This window comes from Dermochelys coriacea, chromosome 1 (assembly GCF_009764565.3).
Source record: "Dermochelys coriacea isolate rDerCor1 chromosome 1, rDerCor1.pri.v4, whole genome shotgun sequence".
Taxonomy (NCBI): domain Eukaryota; kingdom Metazoa; phylum Chordata; order Testudines; family Dermochelyidae; genus Dermochelys; species Dermochelys coriacea.
This window is the reverse complement of record NC_050068.2, coordinates 113,028,093-113,055,471: the sequence shown is the minus strand read 5'-3', so window position 1 is coordinate 113,055,471 and position 27,379 is coordinate 113,028,093. Positions and strand designations below refer to the sequence as shown.

Genomic DNA, 27,379 nt, shown 5'->3' with positions numbered 1-27,379 from the left:
GGTTTGGCTGCAGCAAATCTAGGAACCATTCACTCTTATACATGCTTATTTTATCATGCTTTGGATCTGCCTCTGTGGGATGAGCTTGTGTAAAACTGAATAGTTCTTATTTCAGTTATCTTGTGGATGGGTCTGTGTGACAGAGTGCTGACAGCCTGCAGCTTACCCAGCACTCTGGTCACTTAGGCACTAACTAGTTCCCTCTGGAGAAACCCTGATTGAGGGGCGGAGTACTTAATGACCTAATAAGACTGTGGGTTGGTGAGCTAAGAGGCTAATTAGCCTCGCAGCAGAGAAGGTAGTTAAAAAGCACAGGAAGGAAGCACAAAGGGAGGAGAGAGAGAGGGCTAGCAGATCTTAAGGGAAGCCAACTCTGGCTGGTTGGATTGCTTCTGCTTCCTAGAGAAAGAGCAGAGGATTGAAGGACACTTATAAGTATATGTGCTGCTGCACAGGACTGTGGTGGTGGTAATATTAATAACTCACCTGGAGGTGTTAATAAACAAGAGGCATACAAGACTGTCTGTGTAGGGTTGCAGGACAAGAGTGGAGTCTGCCCTGTTACAGTCTGACAAGTTAACATAGCTGCTTCAAATAACTTAGAGGGCCTGTAACTGTTCATGTGCCCTGATTATTCCTCCAGAAGCACAACAGCCCATCTGAGTCACTGTAGCTTGGATGCAAATTAAGGCAGACTCAAGGCTGGTCCAGCCTGTGCTGGAGCCAAACCCAGACAGGGGAAGCACAAATCCCGTCTTGATCTTGGCAATGGACTCAGCATTGCCACGCAGATAAATTCCCCCCATGTGGCTTTAAGCAAGTTCCCCGCCTTGCTTCCAACAGAATACGCACATATAGGGGAAAGTTCCAGTTTATTCCCTACTTGGCATTTGCCTATGTTGTTGCTCTTATTTAAGTTAACAATAATCTCAGTTTCAGCTTTCTCTTGTGCTTGGCTCTTTTTGTTTTTGTTTTTGCCTTTAGGGACACCATTCTATTCAGGTTCTTACACAGTCCTCATCATTAAGTGATATGACTCTATCTCTGCTTCTAGTTCCCTGTACTTCAGCGTGACACTCTCAATCCTTTCTAAATCTTAGGGTGTAGATCTAGACGGTAATGACTGTCTGCCATCATGAGTCAGTAAAATAACTCTGCATTTCTCTGTAGGATTCTAGTATCTGACACCAGTGTGACATAGTATCTCTCTTCAAGGTAGTAGAAACTGCCTCACTTACATGTCAAACTCCTGCAGAGCACAACCACTAATCCAAACTTCCTTACTTTAAAAAGGATAGCTCTTTCACGAAACTGGGTTTGAACAGAGAGAAGTCTTGAAGGTTTGTAGTCTTTAAAATTCAAAGTTATTCAGAGCCAAAACTCTCACTGAAGTCAGTGAGGCCAGGATTTGGCCTAATATCTATAGGTGCCAACTCTGTCTCCCATCCAAGCATAGGTGCAGATGTTCTGAGAAAATCCAAGTACTGTAGGAAGTGGTGTAGGCACTCTTTCCTCTGGGTCAATATTGAACAAATGCCCCAACAAGGTGCTTGAAATATTGCACTGCTGAAGGTGCCATCATTTGGGTGAGCTGTAAACTGATATCCTGGTACACTGCAGTAATTAAAGATCCCGTGGCACTTCTTGTGAAAGTGAGTGTCAACGGTACCAGAGTTCAAGCCAGTAATTACATTCCAGCAACTTAAATCCCCTATAGGTTGTGATAAAGTATTCTTCGTTTCCTGTGCTTTAAATTATCATGTAGTGTTCCTTTCTACTGTTACATATTTTCTACCCTTCACCACAGAGGTAGTGGCATTTCTGTGGTGGATGAAATTGTGCCTATGTAGAATTGGTATATCCTTTTGTAAAGCACTTTGGAAATCTTTGGGATGGTACTATATAAATAAGATATAGAAGGAAGTGTAAATATAACCTCAGTCATCGTGTTTGAACCTGGGACCTCTGGAGCTAAATGCATGAGCTAAAAGCCACAAGTCTCTTAGCTAAGGCTGTAGCAGACTCATTAATCTCTAAGTGATCTTGGTGCCACTAGAGGGGACAGAACACCACACCCAGGAGGTGTGTGGGCTAAATAACAATTAAGGCTAAAAAAAATACAACCCCGGGGGGGAAAAATGGTGGGTGCTGAGCACTTATCAGCACTTCCTCCTCCCCCGAGTGCCTCCTGCTCACCGGCAGGCCTTGCTAATCATTGCTTCCCCCTCCCTTCCCGTGCCTCTCACCCGTTGCAATCAGCTGTTTTGCGGTGTGCAGGAGGCTGGTGGGGAAGGGGTAGGAGCAAGGATGCAGCATGCTTGGGGGAGGGGGTTGAACAGGGTGGGAAGAGACGGAGCAGGGATGAGAAGAGGTGGAGCAGGGGTGTGGCCTTGAGGGAAAGGGTGGAATGGAGGCAGGGCCTGGGACAGAGCTGTGGGTGGGGTCGAGCATCCCCCAGCACAATGGAAAGTTGGTGCCTGTGGGCTTTAATTATATGATCACATACTATTTCTCCATAATACAGGATGAGGTGCTGAACACATGTTCAAACATCACTTTTGCATTCTGCAGCCTTCCCTTTGGCTATATAAAGTTTTTGCATTAAATTTTCGATGCTTTTTTCTAAAGAATAAAAAGAATAAAGAGAGCTCTCCGGTTCTATAAATAGGTACCAGGTAGCTGAGACTAACAGGTGTTTGTCTTTTAGAAAGCTGTGCATTTGAACATTTGAACAGGAACCAGAAACAAAAGGGCAACTAGTGTCTGTTAGTCCCGCAGACTAAATACACCTTCCCATACCTGTAGGTGTGTGTGCAGACTTATAAAGGCATTCCTAGAGACAGCCCTTTAGTTATTTAATGCCATTGCCAATTGTTACATGAAATTTATTTATGCAGTTTAAAAACACCTAAGGCCTTATGTCACCTTTATAATTTTGAGGCCTATGACTAAATGAAAAACCCACAAAAACACCATTTTGGGGGCCAAAGAAGAGAAGCGAAGAGCTGCTTGGGGGATAGGATTGTTGCCTTTTAACTAATTTTTAAAAGTGTGCGCTTTCTGAGTTGCTCACACATGTTCATGGAATAGATCTTTAAAGTACATACCTTCCAGCTGTGTATACCCAGTGCATAGCTTTCAAATGCTCCTAACTTTATTCCTTCAAACCAAGCAAAGTGCACACTCCTCAATGATTATTTCCATGCCAAGTTTTAACTGTCAAACTTCAACTGTATTCAGGGAGGCCTTTTCAAATAAATGGGACTAGAACTTTTTAGAATGATGAAAAATAAATGTTTCATTCGCTTGCTTGGAAACATCTGAAAGGATTTTGTTCAAATATTCCACAAATTGGGCAGAGGCCAAGCACAGAAAATTGCAGTCCCAAACATGAAAGATTCCCAAAGGAAAATTATGACCATGTGAAAAGAGAGGTGTTGTAGTACGCAGGGGTGCTGGACTTAGGGGTACTGTGTATGTGGCAGCACCCCGCCCCCCAGTTTGAAGTAGTTTCCATCATATTCAGTGTTTACAGTTTTGTTCAGTGGCTTTCAGCACCTCCACTATAAAAATTGTTCCAACACGCCTTGTAGCACCTTCACTTAAAGCAGCCAATATAATACAACAATAATAGTATTTTCTGGGTTTGTTTTGGAAAGAAAAAGCCCTCTGAATTCTTTCAATGGATTACACTTCTCTTGTGCACAATGAGGATAGAATTCTTTTCTCAATATTTCCTATTATGGGGGATGAGTTTCTTATCTTATTTTGTTTTTGCATGTACAGGGGGCAGATACTCAGCTGATGTAAACTGGTGTAGCTTCTTTGGAATCTACTCAGGATCTACACCAGACTATCTTCTATCCATGGATTTGAGCTCAAGCCCCTTTCAGACATTAGTGATTTTACCAGGTGGAGGCAGAGGATTAAACGTTGTGTCAGAGCGGCCTGTAGATACGTAAATTAATTTAATTTAGAACAGTATTTTTTGCCCATTTTATATTTAATGAGTGTTTTAGCCTACGGGAACAAAATCCAAGATGCAACACCTCTGCCGTAATATATGGCATTGTAGGTACTCTGAAAGCCTGCTTTTGTCAGTATAAAACACCATTAGCCAACCATTATGGCATCTAGGAAAAATCCTGAACAATTCCACATTTCTCTCTGGAGTACAGTATCCCAAATTTGCAAAGGGAACATGCAAGGAGTATTTTTTTCATGCTCAATTTAAACAGTTTAGGAGGCCTAAAATCCTCAGTGTAATATATCTTTGAACGATCTCTTCTCTATAAATACCCATCATAACATATACCCACTCCTGGGTATATTATTCTCTGTGTGAACCACAGGAAATTCCCAGCCTCAAAGTTATCAGCTATTGGTTCCAATAGACTTCTCATGCTCATCCTTACAATGGATTATAGGTGCTACTGAATGCTCTGATTGTCAATTCCATCTGACCAGTGTTTAAAAAGAGCTCCTGGACTGCTGCAGTCTAGTACTTTAGACTAATGGTTACCTAGCACTGCTACAGGCTGGGGACCAACTGGCTAAGCAGCAGTTTTGCAGAAAGGGAACTGGGGATTACAGTGAACGAGAAGCTGGATCTGAGTCAGCAGTGTGCCCTTGTTGCCAAGAAGGCGAACAGCATATTGGGCTGCATTAGTAGGAGCATTGCCAGCAGATCGAGGGAAGTGATTATTCTCTTCTATTCGGCATTGGTGAGGCCACACCTGGAGTATTGTGTCCAGTTTTGGGCCTCCCACTACAGAAAGGATGTGGACAAATTGGAGAGAGTCCAGCGGAGGGCATCGAAAATGAAGGCACATGACTTTCGAGGAGAGGCTGAGGGAACTGGGCATGTTTAGTCTGCAGAAGAGAAGAGTGAGGGTGGATTTGATAGCAGCCTTAAACTACCGAAGTGGGGTTCCAAAGAGGATGGAGCTAGGCTGTTCTCGGTGGTGGCAGATGACAGAACAAGGAGAAATGGTCTCAAGTTGCAGTGCGGGAGGTCTAGGTTGGATGTTAAGAAAACTGTTTCACTAGAAGGGTGGTGAAGCACTGGAATGAATGGGTTACCTAGGGAGCTGGTGAAATCTCCAACCTTAGAGGTTTTTAAGGCCTGGCTTGATAAAGCCCTGGCTGGGATAATTTAGTTGGGGTTGGTCCTGTTTTGAACGGGGGGGTTGGACTAGATGACCTCCTGAGGTCTCTTCCAACCCTAATCTTCTATGATTCTAGCTCACCTTATAACTCTACTGGCTATTACTACTTAAAAGAGCTGCAGTTTCAATTCTGTTCATCGTTTGTCAGTCAACACACTGAAATTCTCAACTCCGTGACTCCCATCTCTTTATGCGGCTTTTGTTCTCCTTCATTCTTGACATTGGTAAATGGGACTCTTTTTTTTTTTTTTTTTAAGTTTTGTTCTCTTCCTCCAATGCCTTTTTGTCTTGCAAACTGGGAAATAAAGCCGCTTAGTGGCTTTCAAAAGTGTTCCAAGTGCAATCAGACCATGTTCGTCATGGAGATACAAAACTGCAGCCTCCTTTGCCTTGGACTGGAGCACAGTTGTTTTGGGAGGTTAGGTTTGCTCACCAGTGTCACTACAGGTAGTTATTTAAGTCACAGATGGAACAATTAAAAGCTTTCCTGACCTCCCACAATGGTTTTCAGACATCTGATATGAAACTGGACTTGATGCTCTCCAGATCGATAGTCCCAGCTGCATAGTGGGGTTGTACCAGTCTGCCCATATTGAAATTGGTCCGAGGAGAGAACTGTCTCTCTTCACTCTCCAAATAATGAATGAGACCTACATGTAACTGTCATAAAAACATGCTTAAGCTTCAACAGTTGTAGTACATGGATGCACTATTGAAGTGGTGCTCAGCACCAGCCCTTGTAAAGCAAGGCACATCTTCCTCTGAGGTACCAGCCAAGCTAGGTCTGTGTCAGGAGAAGATCATTCAGCTCCTGATATGCCAGCTCTGCTCTGGACTCCTGACAGCAACTTGTCAAGGCTGCTCGCTGCTCAAGCTCCAATTGCCTCAGGACCATGGTTACACACAGGAGCATGATTCAAGAGTGCTATTGTTACACACTATATAGCTTCAGAGAAAAATTATTACAGGTAAGTGATTCTCTCTTATTTACAAATACCTCATCACTCCACTTCATTAAAGGTTCCACAGATCCTGGGTTTTTCCCCAGACTTACTATCTTTGGGGTCCATATTAACAGCTCCTCACTAGGACAGAGAGGGTTTCTCCATAGCACAAAAAGTACGGGATCAGCAGCTTTATTAGCTTGACACAGACCAAGTGAAGGCATCCACTAACATTAAAAAGATGTAATGCTTGGCCAGATATATAGCTGCATAGACATTCATTTTTCCAGAAATTGTATTGTTGTTATTATTGTATTATTTGTCTGCCAGAATGGCAAGAGAAAGCGCTTTGACATATCCCAAATATGGACATGCCTCAACTTTCCCTTTTCATGTCTTTTTAATGAGAGAGAGTTTGTAGAGATCTGCAAATTTTGACATAAGGATAAAGCAGAGATTTTTTTTTTTTTAAAAATCACTACCACATCCATCCTTGTGATAGAAACACTTGCTTTGCTTGAGGAACTGTAAGCCTAGACACAATTTTAGGCACTTTAGGATCATATTAAACTTGTAATGATCAAACTAGTTCAGGGATGGAAAATTCCCTTTACATTCATTGATTCCAAGGCCAGAAGGGACTGTTGTGATCATCTAGTCAGACGTCCTGTAGAACTGGCCATAGAACTTCCCCAAAATAATTCCTAGAGCCAATCTTCTAGAAAAACATCCAGTCTTGATTTAAAAATTGCCAGTGATGGAGAATCCACCACGACTCTTGATAAATTATTCCAGTGGTTAATTACCCTCACTGTTAAAAAGCTATGCCTTATTTTTAGTCTGAATTTGTTTAGCTTCAACTTCCAGCCATTGAATCATAATTTGCCTTTGTCTACTAGATTGAAGAGCCTATTACCAAAATTCCACCCCCCTCCCCAGGTTAGATCAAGGCACCTTTGTCCATGTGGGACCCTTACTGAATGGGGGAGGCAACCTACTGACAGATGATGTGGAAAAAGCTGAAGTACTCAGTGCTTTTTTTTTTTTTTTTTTTTGCCTCGGTCTTCACAGACAACATCAGCTCCCAGACTGTTGTCCTGGGCAACACAGTATGGGGAGGAGGTGAGCCGCCCTCAGTGGTGAAAGAACAGGTTAAGGACTATTTAGAAAATCTGGACTGCACAAGTCCATGAGTCCAGACCTAATGTACCCGAGGGTGCTGAGTGAATGGTTGATGTGATTGCAGAGCCCTTGGCCATTCTCTTTGAAAATTCGTGGCGATCAGGGGAGGTCTTGGATGATTGGAAAAAGGCAAATATAGTGCCCATCTTTTAAAAAGGGAAGAAGGAGAACCCGGGGAACTACAGACTGGTCAGTCTCACCTCAGTCCCTGGAAAAATCATGGAGCAGGTCCTCAAGGAAATCATTTTGAAGCACTTGGAAGAGAGGAAGGTAATCAGGAACAGTTAACATGATCCACCAAGGGCAAGTCATGCCTGACCAAGCTGATTGCCTTCTATGATGAGATAACTGGCTCTGTGGATATGGGGAAAGCAGTGGACATGATATATTTTGACTTTAGCAAAGCTTTTGATATGGTCTCCCACAGTATTCTTGCCACCAAGATGAAGTATGGATTCGATGAATGGACTCTAAGGTGGATAGAAAGATGGCTAGATTGTCGGGCTCAACAGATAGTGATCAATGGCTTGATGTCTAGTTAGCAGCCGGTATCAAGCAGAGTGCCCCAGGGGTAGGTCCTGGGGCTGGTTTTGTTCAACATCTTTATTAATGATCTGGATGATGGGATGGATTGCTCCCTCATCAAGGTCGCAGATGACACTAAGCTGGGGGGAGAGGTAGATATACTGGAGGGTAGGGATACGGTCCAGAGTGACCTAGATAAATTGGAGGATTTGGGCCAAAAGAAATCTGAGGTTCAACAAGGATAAGTATGGAGTCCTGCACTTAGGACGAAGGAATCCCATGAACCGCTACAGGCTGGGGACCAACTGGCTAAGCAGCAGTTCTGCAGAAAAGGACCTGGGGATTACAGTGGATGAGAAGCTGGATATGAGTCAGCAGTGTGCCCTTGTTGCCAGGAAGGCGAACGGCATATTGGGCTGCATTAGTAGGAACATTGCCAGCAGATCGAGGGAAGTGATTATTCTCCTCTATTCAGCACTGGTGAGGCCACATACAGAATATTGCATCCAGTTTTGGTTCCCCCACTACAGAAAGGATGTATTGGACAAATTGGAGAGAGTCCAGCGGAGGGCAACAAAAATGATCAGGGGGCTGGGGCACATGACTTACGAGGAGAGGCTGGGGGAACTGGGCTTGTTTAGTCTGCAGAAGAGAAGAGTGAGGGGGGGATTTGATAGCAGCCTCCAACTATCAGAAGTGGGGGTTCCAAAGAGGATGGAGCTAGACTGTTCTCGGTGGTGGCAGATGACAGAACAAGGAGAAATAGTCTCAAGTTGCAGTGCGGGACATCTAGGTTGGATATTGGGAAACACTATTTCATTAGGAGGGTGGTGAAGCACTGGAATGGGTTACCTAGGGAGGTGGTGGAATCTCCATCCTTAGAGGTTTTTAAGGCCTGGCTTGACAAAGCCCTGGCTGTGATGATTTAGTTGGGGATTGGTCCTGCTTTGAGCAGGGGGTTGGACTAGATGACCTCCTGAGGTCTCTTCCAACCCCAGTCTTCTATGATTCTTCTATGATTGTCTTTGATACACTCAAGGAGCTCGAATCTATTTAGTTTATCACTATAAGGCATAAAGAAAAGGAGTATTTGTAGCACCTTAGAGACTAACAAATTTATTTGAGCATAAGCTTTTGTGAGCTACAGCTCACTTCATCGGATGCATTCAGTGGAAAATACAGTGGGGAGATCTATATACACACACAGAGAACATGAAACAATGGGTGTTATCATACACACTGTAAAGAGAGTGATCACTTAAGATGAGCTATTACCAGCAAGGGGGGGGGAGAAAACCTTTTGTAGTGATGATCAAGGTGGGCCACTTCCAGCAGTTGACAAGAACGTCTGAGGAACAGTGGGCAGTGGGGGGGAATAACATGGGGAAATAGTTTTACTTTGTGTAATGACTCATCCACTCCCAGTCTCTATTCAAGCCTAAGTTAATTGTATCCAGTTTGCAAATTAATTCCAATTCAGCAGTCTCTCATTGGAGTCTGTTTTTGAAGTTTTTTATTGAAGAATAGCCACTCTTAGGTCTGTAATCGAGTGACCAGAGAGATTGAAGTGTTCTCCGACTGGTTTTTGAATGTTATAATTCTTGACGTCTGATTTGTGTCCATTTATTCTTTTACGTGGGAGACAGGCCAGTCCTTGCTTACAGACAGCCCCCCAACCTGAAGCAAATACTCACCAGCAACCACACACCACACAACAGAACCACTAACCCAGGAACCTATCCTTGCAACAAAGCCCGTTGCCAACTCTGTCCACATATCTATTCGGGGACACCATCATAGGGCCTAATCACATCAGCCACACTATCACCTGCATTCACCTGCGCATCTACCAATGTGATATATGCCATCATGTGCCAGCAATGCCCCTCTGCCATGTACATTGTTCAAACTGGACAGTCTCTATGTAAAAGAATAAATGGACACAAATCAGACGTCAAGAATTATAACATTCAAAAACCAGTCGAGAACACTTCAATCTCTCTGGTCACTCGATTACAGACCTAAGAGTGGCTATTCTTCAATAAAAAAAACTTCAAAAACAGACTCCAACGAGAGACTGCTGAATTGGAATTAATTTGCAAACTGGATACAATTAACTTAGGCTTGAATAGAGACTGGGAGTGGATGGGTCATTACACAAAGTAAAACTATTTCCCCATGTTATTCCCACCCCCCACCCCCCACTGTTCCTCAGACGTTCTTGTCAACTGCTGGAAATGGCCCACCTTGATTATCACTACAAAAGGTTTTCTCCTCCCACCCCCGCTGGTAATAACTCATCTTAAGTGATCACTCTCCTTAAAGTGTGTATGATAACACCCATTGTTTCATGTTCTCTGTGTATATAAATCTCCCCACTGTATTTTCCACTGAATGCATCCGATGAAGTGAGCAGTAGCTCACAAAAGCTTATGCTCAAATAAATTTGTTAGTCTCTAAGGTGCCACAAGTACTCCTTTTCTTTTTGCGAATACAGACTAACACGACTGCTACTCTGAAACCTGTCACTATAAGGCATGTCTTCTAATCCTTTAATCATTCTCATGGCTCTTCTCCATTTTATCTACTTCCTTCTTGGATTGTGAATACTACAAATGGAAACAGCAGCAGTTGTGTAGAGGTAAAATAATCTCGCGAATCCTACTCAAAATTCCTCTTATTTATAGGTTTCAGAGTAGCAGCCGTGTTAGTCTGTATTCACAAAAAGAAAAGGAGTACTTGTGGCACCTTAGAGACTAACAAATTTATTTGAGCGTAAGCTTTCGTGAGCTACAGCTCACTTCATTGCATGCATCCAAGAATTGCATTAGTCCTTTTGGCCACAGTGTCATACAGGTTGCTCATGTTAATTGATCATCCACTGTAACCCAGAAATCATTTTCAGAGTCACTGCTTCCCAGGCTTGAGTTCCCAATCCTGTAGGTATGGCCTACATTCTTTGTTCCTAGATGTATACATTTACATTGACCTGTATTAAAATGTATATTGTTTGCTTGCGCCCATCTTCCCAAGAAATCCAGATTGCTCTGAATCGGTGACCTGTCCTCTTCATTATTTATCATTCCTTCAATTTTTGTGTCATCTGTTAACTTTCAATAATGATTTTATTTTTTCTTCCAGGTTATTGGTAAAAATGTTAAATAGCTTAGGGCCAAAAACCAATCCTTGCAGGAATGCACTGGAAATACACTCTCTTAATGATGATTCCCTATTTAAAGTTACATTTTGAGACCTATCAAATATGCACGTTAATTTTATATCTTTCTGGTTTTTAATCAATATCTTGTGCAGTACCAAGTTAAATGCCTTACTGAAGTCTAATGCAACATTGTTGCAGAGTCTGTCCCAGGATATTAGAAAGACAAGGTGGGTGAGGTAGTATCTCCTATTGGACTAACTTCTGTTGCTGAGAGGGACAAGCTTTTGAGCTTACACAGTCTTCTCTGATCTGGTAAACTAACTGACACTTGAGTATGTTTTTCCCCAACCTCAAGAAGAACTTTGTGTGGCTCAAAAGCTTGTCCCTTTCACCAACCAGAAGTTGGTCGAATTAAAGATATTATCTCATCCACCTTGTCTTACTGAAGTCTAAATATTATTACATGTGTCAACCAAACTTGTAATCTCATCCAAAAAAATCATATTTGTTTGACAGGATCTATTTTGCATAAACCCATGCTGATTGGCATTCATTATGTTAATTCACTGTTAATTGAGTCCTATATCATTATTGGTTTGAGAAATGCTCCTCACTCCTATTCTAGCTTCCAGATATTCACCTCACTCTACCAAATCTCTTACACTTTTGTTTCCAAGCGGTATGATCAAGTCACCCTCCAGAATACCTTTAAAGTACATTTCAAGTATAGGATAAAATGAAGAACGCCCATGAAATATAGGAATATTAGATTTGTAAGATCTTTTTGTTTCTCATGTCTCCTTTTAAATATAAATTATCTATAGATTAGCTAAGGTTGAAATAAACCTTAAACCTGAAGCCTATATTGACCTCTACTTTTCAGATGGATTCATTTTGTTTTAAACATTTCACAGGTCTGATCTTATTGCAGGGTAGATGGTTTCTGGAAAGACTGAGGCAAATTATACCAGGTATTTGAAAGGTATAGAGATTTTTTAAAAAAATCATAACTTTATTGGCATGTCATAACTCAGAAACAGGTTGATCTTGAGAAATGGTGTATTTTATTAATTTGGGTGGGAATAGGAGAGTGATTGATTTATGAACAGCTGTTTCCATGTCCATGTCAGTGGTTGCCTTTTTAAAATAAGCATTTGCCAAGAACTACAAAAGAATGGTATCTGAGACACCACAGTTTCTCCAGAAACAATGTAAAATAACTTTGGTACCTGTATGGTAACTGTTTTGTGCTCACTGTACCTCTACAGCATCTTTAATGCCACATGGCTCCAGTTCAGGTTCTATAAATTTCATATGGTCCTGATGCAAAGTTTGTAGAACCTGCAAAGCACTGACCCAAGCACTCAAGATTTAGGGAGCAGAAGCCACAAAAGTATTGTTGGATGACTAGGAGGCCAGCCTGAAGGAGAGGAGGGGAAAGTCGGGGGGGGGGGGCCCACCAACTGTGGTAATTGTGTGAGGTGCAGGAAAAAGGAAGCTATATGGGGCTCTGGGGAAGTGGTTTAGGGAGGAGTAGGGTTCATTGCTGCACATCTTGCCATCTGTGGAAGCTCCTGTAAAGTTTGCTAGAGCCAAAGGGATTCCAGTCACTGAGCAATTCTTACACACTTTTTTTAATCCAAGAAATTGTTACACCTGTGTAGCTACATTGAAAACAACAAGGTTGCCCAGGTGTAACAAAGTGTACTGTTTGAAGTCAGTGGTGTTGGCAGAGAGAGCAGATTTTGGTCTGCAGAGTCTTTGAATCATGTGAAGATGCAAGAGCAGGGAAGCACGCAGCTTGACTTTCAGATCCCAGTTTATGAGAGATGGCAGTTAAAGAAAATGGGCATAAATCTCCACTGCCTGCCACCCTGTATAGTTATTTATTCTTGTGCAAAGGAAGTGGACAGTGGGTGCAAAAAAACCACTATGCTGATTTTAGCAGCATTTTATTCTGACTTTGCCTGGGTGAAAATGATTACACAAGGTGAAAGGCAGTGGGGAGTCAGAATAAACCTCTGTATACTGAGCACACATATGGAGTATATGAGACAAATAGAAAATCCCATGAAGCCATTTTTACTGTCATTTTCAGAGCAGAACTGCTCTTTAAGGGAGGAATCACAAATTAGATTTCTTACAATGTGGTTCTGTGGAGTGACTGGGGAAATCTCTGCATATCATAGACCCATGTACACAAAATCAAAATGCATGTTTTCCAGAGTTCTTTGACTCCACATGCAAACTAAACAAAGGGAATTCAGCAGATGCAAAAAGTCCACAGTCAGAGGCTGTAAACTTAGATTCATAGATACTAAGGTCAGAAGGGACCATTCTGATCATTTAGTCCGACTTCTTAAAGCCCTTCTGAAAAGTTCCTTAACAAAACACCCTCATGACAAGGTCTCCAATTCACATGTAAGTCACACAGGGAAGAAAGTTAGCTGAGAGGGGGGAGAGTAGAACTTTTTGGGTGAATTAAATTGGGCATTTCATATTAATATTTGTTAGCTTTAAGTGTAACCTTAACTTCAAATTTTCAGTGTAAATAATGTGTTGTAAAACTACAACAATAATGTGGTGTTGCAAAACTGCAATGGATATGCTTAAGATTCCCTCCTCCCCTTTAAATAAAAAAAATACAAATTTTACTTCATCTTAAACTATTTTGGTTGACAATTGTTCACAGGTAGGCAATCATTAATATTAATTACTATTAGTTAATAATTGACAACATATTCAATATTGTACAATACACAAAAATAGAGTTTCTGCCTCAAAACCTTATCATCTGAAAGATGGGAAGATGACCAACAGAGCACACTGGGCAATGTAGAGGATGGATAACTTAGGAATTTTGTTCTGTTTGTTAATTATTTTTTATAAGACCACATCTTGTGGGTTTCATAGAAGTCAGACTTCTGATTTTGAGAGCATGCTTTTTTTTTTTTTTGCTAAAAGTATGTATCCATTTTTTCTGAGTAATGATAATCTTCCAGTAAACAAGTAATTATTCTTGGTCATGGGGAAGCTGCTGACATTTGTTTGAGTCTCATTTTTGTTAGGCTTTAGGTCAGTAGCTCTCAAACTTTCAAACCTCTGAGTGCGACTCCCCCCTTAGATATATAAAAAAGTGGTTTTTAATTTATAACACAATTGTATATGCTGGAGGCAAAGCGGAATTTGGGGTGGAGGCTGACAGCTCACGACTGCCCATGTAATAACCTTGCGACTCACTGAGGAGTTCCAACTCCCAGTTTGAGAATCCCTGCTTTAGGTAGTATATTGCTGTTCATTCCCTCAGCCCACATTACATAGTGATATCATCCCATTACTGATTGTCTTTGCAGACAAGCTGTACTTTTCTGTATTAAGCAGAACACTGTACTTCGTATTTTTTTTGTCTACAACTTGTGTGGAAAGCTCAATAAATAGAATTTTAAAGTCACCTTCTTCTAAAAAGCACAGGGTGGGGCCAGCTTCTTAGCAGCATAGTTCACATGAAGCATGCTACCAGTGACATCTATTCTATATGGGTTCTTTTATCACAGGCTTCACCATAGTATCTGAGCATCTTCTAACAGTGCATTGAACAATGTGACTGCACATGTGTCACATGTTGTTTGTTCTCTCATGCTTTCCCCAGAGGGAGAAATGTGCACTGTAGTATCTAGGTTCAGTTGTATGGATGGGTGGAGAGGGTGTTGCTTTTAAATATAAATATTCCTGTTGCTATCTTTGTGTCTTAAAGAAGGCAAGGTCAAAGCAATGTGCCTTTTGTTTGGAGGTGAAAGTGGTGAGGTTTGTGATGATCCTTGCTTCCTGGGGAGGAGGCTCATTCCACTGTCTCAGACCAGCCCCCTAGAAAGGTCCATTTCCCACATGGACGAGCATTATGCTTATTGTTGAGAGTTCCCTTGGGCTAGAGGAGTGGAGTTGTAGACCATGGTCTTCGTCCCAGAGCCTTACACAATCTTTTAGATATCCTGGGCCCAGAACATGGAGCACTTTGAAAATAAGGAGTGACACATGGAACTTGATTTGAAATTCTAGAGGAAGCCAGTGTAGAGTAGCGAGCGGAGGATAGGTCTGATGTGCCCACAGTAGCCTGTGTTGCTGAGGGGATTAGCTGCAGCATTGGAGTTTCCAAAGAGCTGAAGGCTTCATGGCCCTGATATATCACATTACTGTAATAGTGTGGATGAAGGCATGAGTAACCTGAGGTCAGGTCTTCATCTGCTGGGATGGGACTGAGTCTCCTAGTCAAGCTCAGATTGCAGAAAGCATTACTTGTGGATGCTGCTACATGAGAGCTCAGTGTTAGTGAGGAATCCAAAGGTATGTCTAGACAGCATTTTGAAGTGAGCAGCCGTGAGCTTCCCAGCGTGAGTCCACTGACTTGGGCTGGTGGGGCTCCCCTGTTTTAGAGCACAAGGCTGTTCCCTTGGTTTGCAGCTTGTTCAGGGTAAGCCCCTGGTGCCCCCAGATGCTTTGTTTACCTGACTGTCAGCAGGTATGGCCGCTTGCAGCTCCCAGTGGCTGCGGTTCACCATTCCTGGCTGGGCCACCACTTCCTGCAGCCTCCATTGGCTGGGAATGGTGAACTGTGGCTGCTGGGAGCAGCCGTACCTGCGGACACTCAGGTAAACAAAGTGTCTTGCGGCCCACCAGGGGTTTACCTTGAACAAGCCATGAACCACATATGAGAATTCCTTCTCTAAAAACAGCGGTATAGACAGAGCTTTGAAGTTGCAGCTTGGGCTGGAGCTTGGACTTTGATGCCTCAGGATGGGGATGGTCTGTCAACCCAGGCTGAGAGGCTTGCTCATGTAGGCTCCAAAATGCTGTGCAGATGTACCCACAGAACACTCCTAGGCTATGGACTGAATTGACTAATTGTGGGTTTGTATCCTCAACCAATGGAGACTGCACTGTGACTGTGAACTGTTCAAAATCCTTTCCTCTGCCCACCTCTGTGTTGCTCAGGTTCAGCTTCAATCAGCTCCTCCACTTGCTGTTGGCCCTGGACCTCCACTAGGGAACACACAGCACATAAGGGTTTCCATGGTAAACTTAATGCAGCATCAGGTGGCATAAATTTTTTGAAGAATTCACCATCCCCTTCCTAATGGGTGATTTGCACTGTTAGTCCCTTCCCAACATGTTCCCTCTCAGGTGAAACCTGGATCCCACAGAGGATGGTGACAGGGAATATTGATTCCAACAAGGTGGTCCCCTCCACTTTTAGATCTTAGAAGAATGATCCATCCCAATGTGATCATCTTAAAATGAATTTAAATACACCCTAAATCAGACATCACAGCCTAATTTTGGCTTATTGCTGATTGCTGTCAGACCACTTCTGAGTTGAGTTTCTGCATATTTATTTGCAACACAGATGGAAAAATAACTGTACAAAATGAATGCTCCCCAGCAAGATAAATTCATGTTTCCATTGTTTGTACAAAGTGTGCATTTGTTTTATGAATTAGTGATATTTAGAGCCAGACATGTTTTGAGTTACCCCAAGGGTGGCTGTTTCTTGATTTCCTTGCTTTATCTGAGGCTACTGTGATGAAAAAAAAGGAGGTGGGGTAGTAGATGCCAGTGCCAAATTAAAATTGTAAATTTCTGGTGTCTTGTATTTTCAGCTGATTAATTCCTGTTTTGTTTGTTTTATTTGAAGTGTTATTGAGAACTAAATAACATATAAACTTTTCCAACTAAAACTTAAATCAACAGCAGAGATAAGATAATTAGGTCTGTCAAGCGATTAAATAAATCATGCAATTAATTGCACTATTAAACAATAATAGAATACCCTTTATTTAAATATTTTTGGATGTTCTCTACATTTTCAAATATATTGATTTCAATTACAATACAGAATACAAAGTGTACAGTACTCACTTTTTTCATTACAAGTATTTGCACTGTAAAAAAAGGATTTTTCAATTCACCTAATAAACAGATTGCACTACAATACTCGTATCATGAAAGTTGAATTTACAAATGTAGAATTATGTACAAAACAACTGCATTCAAAAATAAAAAAATGTAAAATTTTAGTGCCTGCAAGTCCACTCAGTCCTACTTCTCGTTCAGCCAATTGCTCAGACAAACAAGTTTGTTTTTGTTTTCAGGAGATGAAGCTGCCTGCTTCTTGTTTGCAATATCACTTGAAAGTGAGAATAGGTGTTCTCATGGCACTGTTGTACAGCGTCGCAAAATTTTTACATGCCAGATGCGCTAAAGAGTCATGTGTCCCTTCATGCTTCAACCACTATTCTAGGGGACATGCATCCATACTGATGATGGATTCCTCTCTATAACAATCCAAAGCAGTGCAGACAGACACATTCATTTTCATTATCTGATTTAGATGCCACCAGCAGAAAGTTGATTTTCCTTTTTGGTGGTTTGGGTTCTATAGTTTCTGCATTGGAGTGTTGCTCTTTTAAGACTTCTGAAAGCATGCTCCACACCTTATCCCTCTCAGATTTCAGAAGGCACTTCAGATTCTTAAACCTTGCATTGAGTGTTGTAGCTATCTTTAGAAATCTCCCACTGACATCTTCTTTGCATTTGTTAAATCTGCAGTGAAAGTGTTCTTAAAATGAACAACAACATGTGCTGGGTCATTATCCGAGACTGTATAACATGAAATATATGGCAGAATGTGGGTAAAACAGAACAGGAGACATACAATTCTCCCCCCAAAAGAGTTCAGTCACAAATTTAATTAATGCATTCTTTTTTAAATGGGCATTAGCATGGAAACGTGCCTTCTGGAATGGTAGTCAAAGCTTGAAGGGGCATACAAATGTTTAGCATATCTGGCACATAAATACCTTGCAATGCCCGCTACAAAATTGCCATTGAAATGCCTGTCCTCGCTTTCTGTTGACGTTGTAAACAAGAAGCCGGCAGTATTATCTCCTGTAAATGTAAACAAATTTTTGTCTTAGTGATTGGCTGAACAAGAAGTAGGACTGAGTGGACTTGTAAGCTCTGAAGTTTTACATTGTTTTGTTTCTGAGTGCAGTTATGTAATGAAAAATCTACATTTGTAATTTGCACTTTCACAATAAATCTATTGCACAATAGTACTTGAATGAGGTGAATTGAAAAATACTGTTTATCATTTTTACACTGCAAATATTTGTAATAAAATATATTTTGATTTCAATTACAACATAGAATATATATGAAAATATAGAAAAACATCTAAAATATTAAATTTCAAGTGGTATTCTCTCATTTAACAGTATGATTAAAACCACAATTAATCACAATTTTTTTGAGTTAATCATGTGAGTTAACTGCAAATAATCAACAGCCCTAAAGATAATCTGTTCTACAAAGTTCCCAAAGGCAAAGAATTTCAGATTTTTTTTAACATGTAAAATCCTGAAACTGCTGTGTTGCTTTTGAAGTTTTGATTTACACCCCCACTCTTGCCTGGTTACAAGTCCATCATGGAAGATGCTGAGCGCTTTGGCTTTCAGGTAAGCCAGTTGGAATCAGTGCCATGGAGCCCTTTGACCATACTTATAGAATAGGTGCTCATCTTTTAATTCAATGAAATAGCCATATTCCTTTGGGTTTTAGAAATTATTTTTCACCAAAATGTATTTTAATAGCACTTTCCCTATACAGTGATAGCTTAAAGACATTTTGAAGAAAAGGGTGTTTTTAATTTTACTTCTATAATTGCTGCAGATGTTGCAAAGCCTCATCTATGTTAGTTAACTATTATGCCTCTAACATTTTTGATCCTCATTAATTATAGCTCAGGAAAGCATACAAAGACAACCTGCCTCTTTAATACAATCAAGATTAATTGCATGGTTCCTTCATAAGAACGAACCACCAACAGCTTAACAAAAAATGTTTGTCTTTAAGCAGCCCTTGGATAATTTTTTTTTAAACTGTTACAGGAAGTGAGCGGCTGCCAAATCATCATGCCCGTGAGCCTCACCCTCATTATCAGACTAAACGAATGTACATATCCCTGCACTTTTATCCTCTTCCAAGCCCAAGGAAAAGAAAAGGAGGGGAATAAAAAAAAATCTTTACACAAAGAAGTGTCTCTGAAGTCTGGAATGTGCCTGGCTGTTTGAAGACAAGATTTATACCTGCCAGCCTTCTTTTAAGCTCATTGTTGAGACTCGTCAGTTTTCAAATCAACCGCAGACTGACTGCTTCATGTACTTCATCTTATAATGACCACATAATCTAAGATAAATGAACAAAGAATTGCTATCACTTTCAGGTAAAAATCAAATCCCTAATGCAGCTAGTGGGAGAAGGTAAAAGGGGATTGGTAAGAGATGTGTGTGTGCCAGGGGGATGCACAAGAAAGGAGACTAAGTGCCATGTCTGTGACATGGACAGCAAATATAAAATGGGTTTGGCCACTGAGGGTGCATGTGCAGGCAGCTATGTTTTAGTCCTTAGACTGGCTAAGGAATTTAGGCATGGGAGGGGGCATATTTTTATAGAGGCAAAAGTGTTCACAGCACTTTATAGATGAGAGGCCCTTGCCCGATATGCTCACATTCATGGTCCTTCTTGTCTCTGTACTAGATATAAAATAATGTTTAATTTGTTAGGCATGTTTCTTGTTGGTTCCTATGTTTTTATATAGCCCATCCTCCCACTAAAACACAGTAAGATCACTACTTTCTATCTCATAACTTCCTTTCCAGTTTCAAGACTAAACATCATAGCATCAAACCATTTATATTCTGAGAAGTTTCAGGCTTCAACATTCCAAAAAAGCTCAGATGACTATTTGATTTTTCCCTTTCAAGTTGGATCAGTCTAAGTCACATGGTATTAGGGTGTGTAAAGAAGAAAAGGGGTGGGAAGGAAAGACAGAACAGAAAACAGAACATGCAGAAGAGGGGCAACATGTCCTCGACGGACATTTCCTCTAGCTTTTTTTTATGTAAATCCAATATTAACAGGTATCAATGCACTAGTTATAGAATATGTTGGACGTGATGTGGACAAAAAAAAGCCCATCATAAATAGAACTCCTTCCCAACAATTTGCAGACTTATTTATCATTCATTTTGCAGTATCACTCAGAGGCCCCAGTCAAGTGTGAGGCCATAGTGTGCTAGGTGCTGTATAAAAACACACTAAGATGCATTTCCTGCCTTGAGGAGTTTACCATCTAATCTGAAATACTACTAAACATTTGTAGCTTGAAGATATTTGTGGGAGTGGCAGACAATTATGCATTTTAAGCTGACAACTTAGTGACAACACTATAGGAGAGTCGCTGTACAGCAGTGATTGCAATAAAATTAAAAAGAAAATGATATTTTTATCAATCAATTCAGAATGGTTTTCATTGGTTTAGGCACTAAGAAGCATTGTAGGACTGATAACAGAAGGGTGCAAAAGATGTCATGACCCTAACAGGCTGGTTTATAGCATTTTATTTTGACTGCACATCTCTTTAGTTATTTGGTAAAGATGGACATAAGTTACAAAGTAAGCTTGAGCCAATGCCTATAAAGTCAGTGGGAGTCTTTCCACTGACATCAGTGAGTGCTGGATTGGGCCCAACATTAGGCTCTGGATCTAGATTTCTAACTCTCAGTGTTTAGGGATGTTTAGATTCAGGGGTTTAGTTATCAGTTTTAAAGATAAAGAGCACTTGCAAAATTTCCAGGCTTATGGGATATTTGGGATGTTCAGATTTTGGGCTTTGATTAGGATCCATCTGAGTTAGAACATTATTGAAATTTTGCATCCTCATAAGTATAATTTTCAATACAAATAATGTTTCCAGGACACAAGGTACAGTATTTGTTTTTCAGCTAGACAGGCCATTACAAGTCTGGATAAAGTGGATTTACGATTAAAAAAGAAAATGCAAAGTTCAGCTATTAAACTTACACAAGAATAATCCTTGTCTGGGATAGTAGGAAAAACACCAGTACTCTAAATGAAGTGTAAAGATACATATGTATGAGTATGAGCTCAGTCACAATTGCCCTGGTTTTTTCAACAGATGAAAGGTTTCACATTTGTGCTGATATTTCTCAAGGTTTGACATCCTCTTGGTGCCAGCAGGAGGTTTGTGAAGTTCCTAAAGAAAATCAATCAATTTCATGAGACCATAGTCAGTGGATTGAAAAAAGGAACATAGGTCCATGGGGCAATCACAGGATTCCGTTGTGGACACATAGCTTGGCACCATTATAACTTAGGACATTGCTGTTTTCTTGATACCCATTCTGTATTTCATTCTCAAAAAGAAAAGGAGTACTTGTGGCACTTTAGGATGCATTGGATGCATCTGATGAAGTGAGTTGTAGCTCATGAAAGCTTATGCTCAAATAAATTTGTTAGTCTCTAAGGTGCCACAAGTACTCCTTTTCTTTTTGAGAATACAGACTAACACGGCTGCTACTCTGAAACCAGTATTTCATTCTGACGTTTTAGCTCTTGGCAGCAAAGTAAGGACTATTGGTTGAGCCCAAGTCAAATTCAATAAAAGAAAAGCAGCTTTACTAAAAAGAGATGCAGGTGAAGATGCAGAGATGCACTTTGTCATACAACAGCTGTAAAAGAGAAATCTAAATATGTGGATCTAGGCAGTCATTTAATTACAGTTGCTGTGTATCTGTGTAAAAATAGCTCACTTGCAATTCCAAGGTATTTAAAGCCATAATCCAAGCATCTTGTCCTAATTAGAACATTAGACATAAATTATACAGCAGAGACCCTGAAATTATATAGCATTACCCCTCCATCTCCACACCCCCGCCTCAAGCCTGCTTCTATTTTCTGCCCCACACAGTTCAATCACAACAGTATCTCTTGTGCTATTATTTAATTTGAAATCTGCATTTAATATCTGTGTGCTGAAGACTTTTTTGTACTGCATTGCCCCCATTCCCCTCCATGTTCCATCTGGATTATTTATACTACCTTGAAAAGGCTCACCACCATCTTGCATACAACGAAAACTAGATCCCCCCCGCAACTAACACTGCCCTTGCAGCCAGAATGCCTCCTCTCACACTGCTTGTAGAGAGATGTTTATAGAAGATTGTAACTTAGAGATGCTCCCTCATAAGGGACAGTATTATGAACATAGGAATGTAGCGATGTGCCCTGGAGGTGGGGGTTGGAAACACTGCCCAACTGTGTGCAGGAGTTCAGCAGAGATGCTCTCCAGTTTGTTTTATTAAAGTTTTATTCCTTTCACAGTCATCAGTTATTTAATGAACCACAAGATAGTTACATGCTCTCAGAAGTGTGAGATGAGAAGGAAACTGAAGTCCTTTTGAAGTTGGCTTTCAGTTGCAAACACAGAAGTTGAGACAAAGGGAGGCATCAGAGCAGAACGTGGAGCACCAGGCACAGAGGCTTTTGCATGTATTTGGTGGGCACAGTAGTAGCTTGCCTAGCTTGAGATCGGGGATGGGGGGAAAGTCAAAAGATGGGTGTGTTGCAACCTCCATCTAATCTGCAATGGTCAGGTAACGTTGCAGAGAACTGGAAAAAATTCAGAGATTTGAATTGTATTTAGCAGCCATTCGGGCAGACGAGAAAAATGATCAAGTGAAATCAATCTTTGTGCATGTTGTTGGGGAGCAAGAATTGGATATTTATAACAATTTTAGGTTTGAAGAAGATGAAAGCATGAAATTAAGTAAAATACTGACTAAATTTGAGGAACATTGCATGCCAAAAAGGAATGAAACCTTTGAGGGAGAAATTTTTTTTTACATGCATTCAAAAAACTGATGACCGCGTAATAGAGCAATATGTCATAGAATTAAGGAAAGTTTAGTAAAATCTTTGACTTTGGTGATCTGACAGAGTCTTTGGTCAGGGATAGAATCATCTGTGGCATTAAAGATGTGTTCAGAGAGACTGCTCTGAGAAGGAGATTTCACTTTTAAAAAAAAAAAAAAAAGCTTTCTGAATATGCAGGGCAGCAGAAACTCTGAAAGGACAAACCAAATTGCTGAATTCACCAGAAGGGTTATCCACGTACTAAGTACAAAAGAATATAACCTGAATATGTCAAATCAAAGAGTGGAATCACTCGCTATGAAAACTACCACTAGGATGAAGAATGGGTATAGAAGGTTGTGTGGATCACAGCATGGCCCCAAACAGTGTGTTGCCTTTGGGAAACTCCGTCATAAATGTGGGAAAAATAATCGTTTTGCAAAATGCTGCAAATGCAAATGCAGAAAAGTCAAGTGCATCCAGTTCCACAGAGGCCATATGAGAAGGTTGGCACTGATTTATTTATCTGGCAGTCAAAGGATTACTTAATAGTCACAGGTGATTATTCTCTGTATCCCAAAATTTGCACATTGCACAGTTCTAACTGTAAGCCAGTGACAGCCGGCATGAAGGGAATCTTCTCCAGACATGAAATTTCAGATTAAGTCTTTAGGAATAATGGGCCACAACTTTCCAGTGCAGATTTTAGGCAATTTGCCATAGATTTGGATTTTCATCACAAAATATCAAATCCAAATTACCCCCAATCAAATGGACTTGTGGAAAGGTCTATATGGACAGTAAAGAACCTTATGAAAAAGACTTTTGACAATCTGGTGATTTGTATAAAGCTTTATTGGTTTACCAGAGTACACTCTGGACAATGGCTTTTCTCCAGCTCAGCTGGTAACGGGAAGAAGGATCAGATCTAATTTACCAATTACTGATAACTTGCTGAAATCTCATAACAATGAAACCATATGGAAGATGAAAGAAAAATCAGAAGTGAAAGGAGAGATTATTTTCACAAAATCGCCCATGATCTCCCATCGCTTAACGCAGGTGATAGTGTGCCTGAGGAATCACACCTCTGATACAGGGGACAAAGAGGTACCATTAAAGAACAGCTGTATCCAAGTCCAGACAGACCAGGATGACACATTTTGATGTAATTAAAGGGATCTATGAGTAATCCCAGAAAGTTCCAACACATTTACAGCTGAGCTGGCATTTCCCATCTGATTGATCCTAATCATCAAGGCACAAATGAGAAACTGTCAGGAACAAGAGAACAAGTCAGACTCTAATATAAAGCTGACACTGACAAGATCAGAGCGGGCGATTAAATGTCCTATTAAATGATAGAGAATAAGACTGAGAATATCTTATTGCTCTTATATAAATTGATGGTATGCCCACATCTAGAATACTGCATACAGATGTGGTCCCCTTATCTCAAAAAAGATACACTGGCATTAGAAAAGGTTCAGAAAAGGGCAACTAAAATGATTAGGGGTTTGGAACGGGTCCCATATGAAGAGAGATTAAAGAGGCTAGGACTTTTCAGCTTGGAAAAGAGGAGACTAAGGGGGGATATGATAGAGGTATATAAAATCATGAGTAGTGTGGAGAAAGTGAATATGGAAAAGTTATTTACTTGTTCCCATAATATAAGAACTAGGGGCCACCAAATGAAATTAATGGGTAGCAGGTTTAAAACAAATAAAAGGAAGTTCTTCTTCACTCAGCATACAGTCAACTCTTGGAACTCCTTGCCTGAGGAGGTTGTGAAGGCTAGCACTATAACAGGGTTTAAAAGAGAACTGGATAAATCCATGGAGGTTAAGTCCATTATTGGCTATTAGCCAGGATGGGTAAGGAATGGTGTCCCTAGCCTCTGTTTGTCAGAGGGTAGAGATGGATGGCAGAAGACAGATCACTTGATCGTTACCTGTTAGTTTCACTCCCTCTGGGGCACCTGGTATTGGCCACTGTCGGTAGACAGAATACTGGGCTGGATGGACCTTTGGTCTCATCCAGTATGGCCATTCTTATGTTCTTATGTCCTGAAAGACTTAGAGACTTGCTAACCTGTCTGGAGAAAGGGTATTTGAGGAAAGTGAAGGGTTAAGACTCACTTGAGAATGATGTGCTGATAACTGCTCCTCTCTAGATAGTTGATATGTTGGGTTTTTGGAAACTAACTACATGGGTTGAGAATTTAATGCATGTGTTAGATAGTAGTTAGTTTTTCTTTAAGAGGGAAGCTGTAGAGATGTTTGTAGAAGACTGTAATTTAGAGATGCTCCCTCATAAAGGATAGTATTCTGAACATAGGAATTTGGAGATGTACCCTGGATATGGGGTTGGGAACATCGCCTGGCAGTATGCAGCAGTTCACCAGAGATATTCTCCAGTTTTTTATTCCTTTCTTGTTTATTACACGCCTTACCCTTTAACTACCCACTATAATCTTTGGGGACAATTAATACTTTCTTTCTCCACCCTCTTTTCAGCCATCCAGACACCACTTCCTCAAACTCTTCTTCCTCTTCCCCTTCAAATAGACATCTTCTACAATCCCCTAACTCCCTCCTATTCACCTTTTCCTCTGCTTTCAACACCTAGCTCCTCTTCTTCATCTCATTCCAATTTCCCTTCCTTATTGTCATTGACCACAATGATGGTCAGTCTCATTTCCTAGCTTCCCGCCTCCTAGCCATCAATTCTTTGCTTGACCTTCTACCCCCTAGATCAACAGCCCCTGTTACCAAAATGGCTATTCATAGACTTTGTCTTCACTAAAGAGTGCCTCTTCCACACTCTCCATTTCAGAGTTGCCTCACATTTCCCTTTCTCCAACTGCCATCTCATCTGCTTCATCACCCACTTAACCTCTGGTTTCTACCTGCCCACCACATACTTGAACTTCAAACCATTTACTTCCATTCTCAGGACCCTCCTTCCTTCTCTCTCCTCCCACCTAATAGGAATGGCTACACTGGATCAAACTAGTGATCCATCTAATTCAGTATCTTAGAGGCAAGAGTGCTTTGGAGGAAGGTGGAGGAAAACTTATAGAAGGCAGAGTTATGGATTGATCTGCCATACAGGGAAGTTTCTTCAAGACCCCTGGTAATTAGAGAGTGGCTTTTGCCTTGAAGCTTGATAGTCTATATCTGTTCCCACACTCCTGGGTTTTTATTCTTTGCTATTATAACCCTGAATATTCTTATGTATATAAATTTCTAACTTTTTTCTTGTTCCACTGAGCTCTTTGTTTCAGAGATATTTTGTAGAAGTGAGGTCTACGGGCTAATTGTGTGATAAGTGAACAAGTATTTCCTTCTAGCAGTTTCAAATTGTCTGCCTTTCAGGTTCAATGAATCTCCCTCTCTTTTTGTGCATTGCCTGAAAAAGTGAAAAGGTAGAAGTTCCCTATCTATCTTCTGTAGTCATTACTCTGGATATCTTTATTATGCCCCTTTGTAATAGTTTCTTTTCTAGAATGAAGAGACTCAGTTTTTTCAATGCCTCTACTCACTGGTTTTGCCTGTCTCTGAAACCCCTCCATCCCTCTCGAGATAGGGTGACCAGAAATGAACAGCCTTCCAAGAGTCAGCATAGCTTTGATGTACATAATGGCATTATATTTTAGAATTATTCTCCATCTCATTCCTTGTGCATCCAAAAAAGAAAAAAAGTTTAGACCACTGCTGCAGGTTGAGCAAAGGTTTTCACTAAACTGTTTGCAATGATGCCCAAGTCTGTTTCTTGTGTTGTCATAGTTAACTTAGAACCTAGTAAAGTATCTGTTCTGCTTATTGCTTTCAATCAGCATTATTTGCATTTGTCACTTAATTTTACCTACTAACCTGTTTCCCATTGACCTAGCTTGGTTAGTTCCCTCTGAAGTTCCTCACACTCTCTTTCGTTTTGACTAGCCTAAATAATTTTGTCATGGGCAATTTTTGCCACCTCATTGTTCATCTCTTTTTCCAGATCACTAAATAAATTACACAGTACTGGCCCCCCACACAGAATCTTGTGGACCTTTGCTGTTATCCTTTTGCAATGAAGAAAATGGACCACTATTTCTACTCTTTATTTTATGTCTTTTAGCTGGTATTTGACCCATGACCGTAGTTTGCTGTTCAGTCCATAACTACTTAGTATCATTGAGTCTCTTGAGAGGAATTTTGTTAAAGGCTTGAAAGTCCAAGTAAATTGTCAACCAACATTCATTGATCCAGCATATAAATCAGTAGTGGGCAACCTGCGGCCCGCAGGCAGCCCATCAGGGTAATCCGCAGGCAGGCCGCCAGATAATTTGTTTACATTTACATGGCTGTCTGCAGCTCCCAGTGGCCGCGGTTCGCCATTCTCGGCCAATGGGAGCTGCAGGAAGCGACGGCCAGCATGTCCCTGAGGCCCACGCTGCTTTCCGCAGCTTCCATGCAAATCTAAACAAACTATTGGTTCAACTCAGCACACATTACTTAGGAAACATTTTCATTGACATTTGTGGGAGGTTTGCCTGAGTAATGATGAAGGGTCAAATCACTTCTTCCATAGGTACATAAAAAGGAGAGGAAATACTGTGAGTTGTAACTCGCATCCCATTAGAGAGG

At 40.8% G+C, this 27,379-nt stretch overlaps 1 protein-coding gene across 1 annotated transcript in view; it reads right to left on the bottom strand.

Moving 5' to 3' along the window:
* The window catches only part of EDAR (ectodysplasin A receptor), a 93,577-nt gene extending 74,376 nt beyond the window's left edge, over positions 1–19,201 (bottom strand). Inside the window, exon 1 of the mRNA XM_043509158.1 lies at positions 19,121–19,201. Coding sequence (XP_043365093.1) covers positions 19,121–19,144 — 24 coding nt within the window. The 5' untranslated portion in view covers positions 19,145–19,201. The remainder of the gene's footprint in view (positions 1–19,120) is intronic.
* Between the last annotated feature and the right edge of the window lie 8,178 nt (positions 19,202–27,379).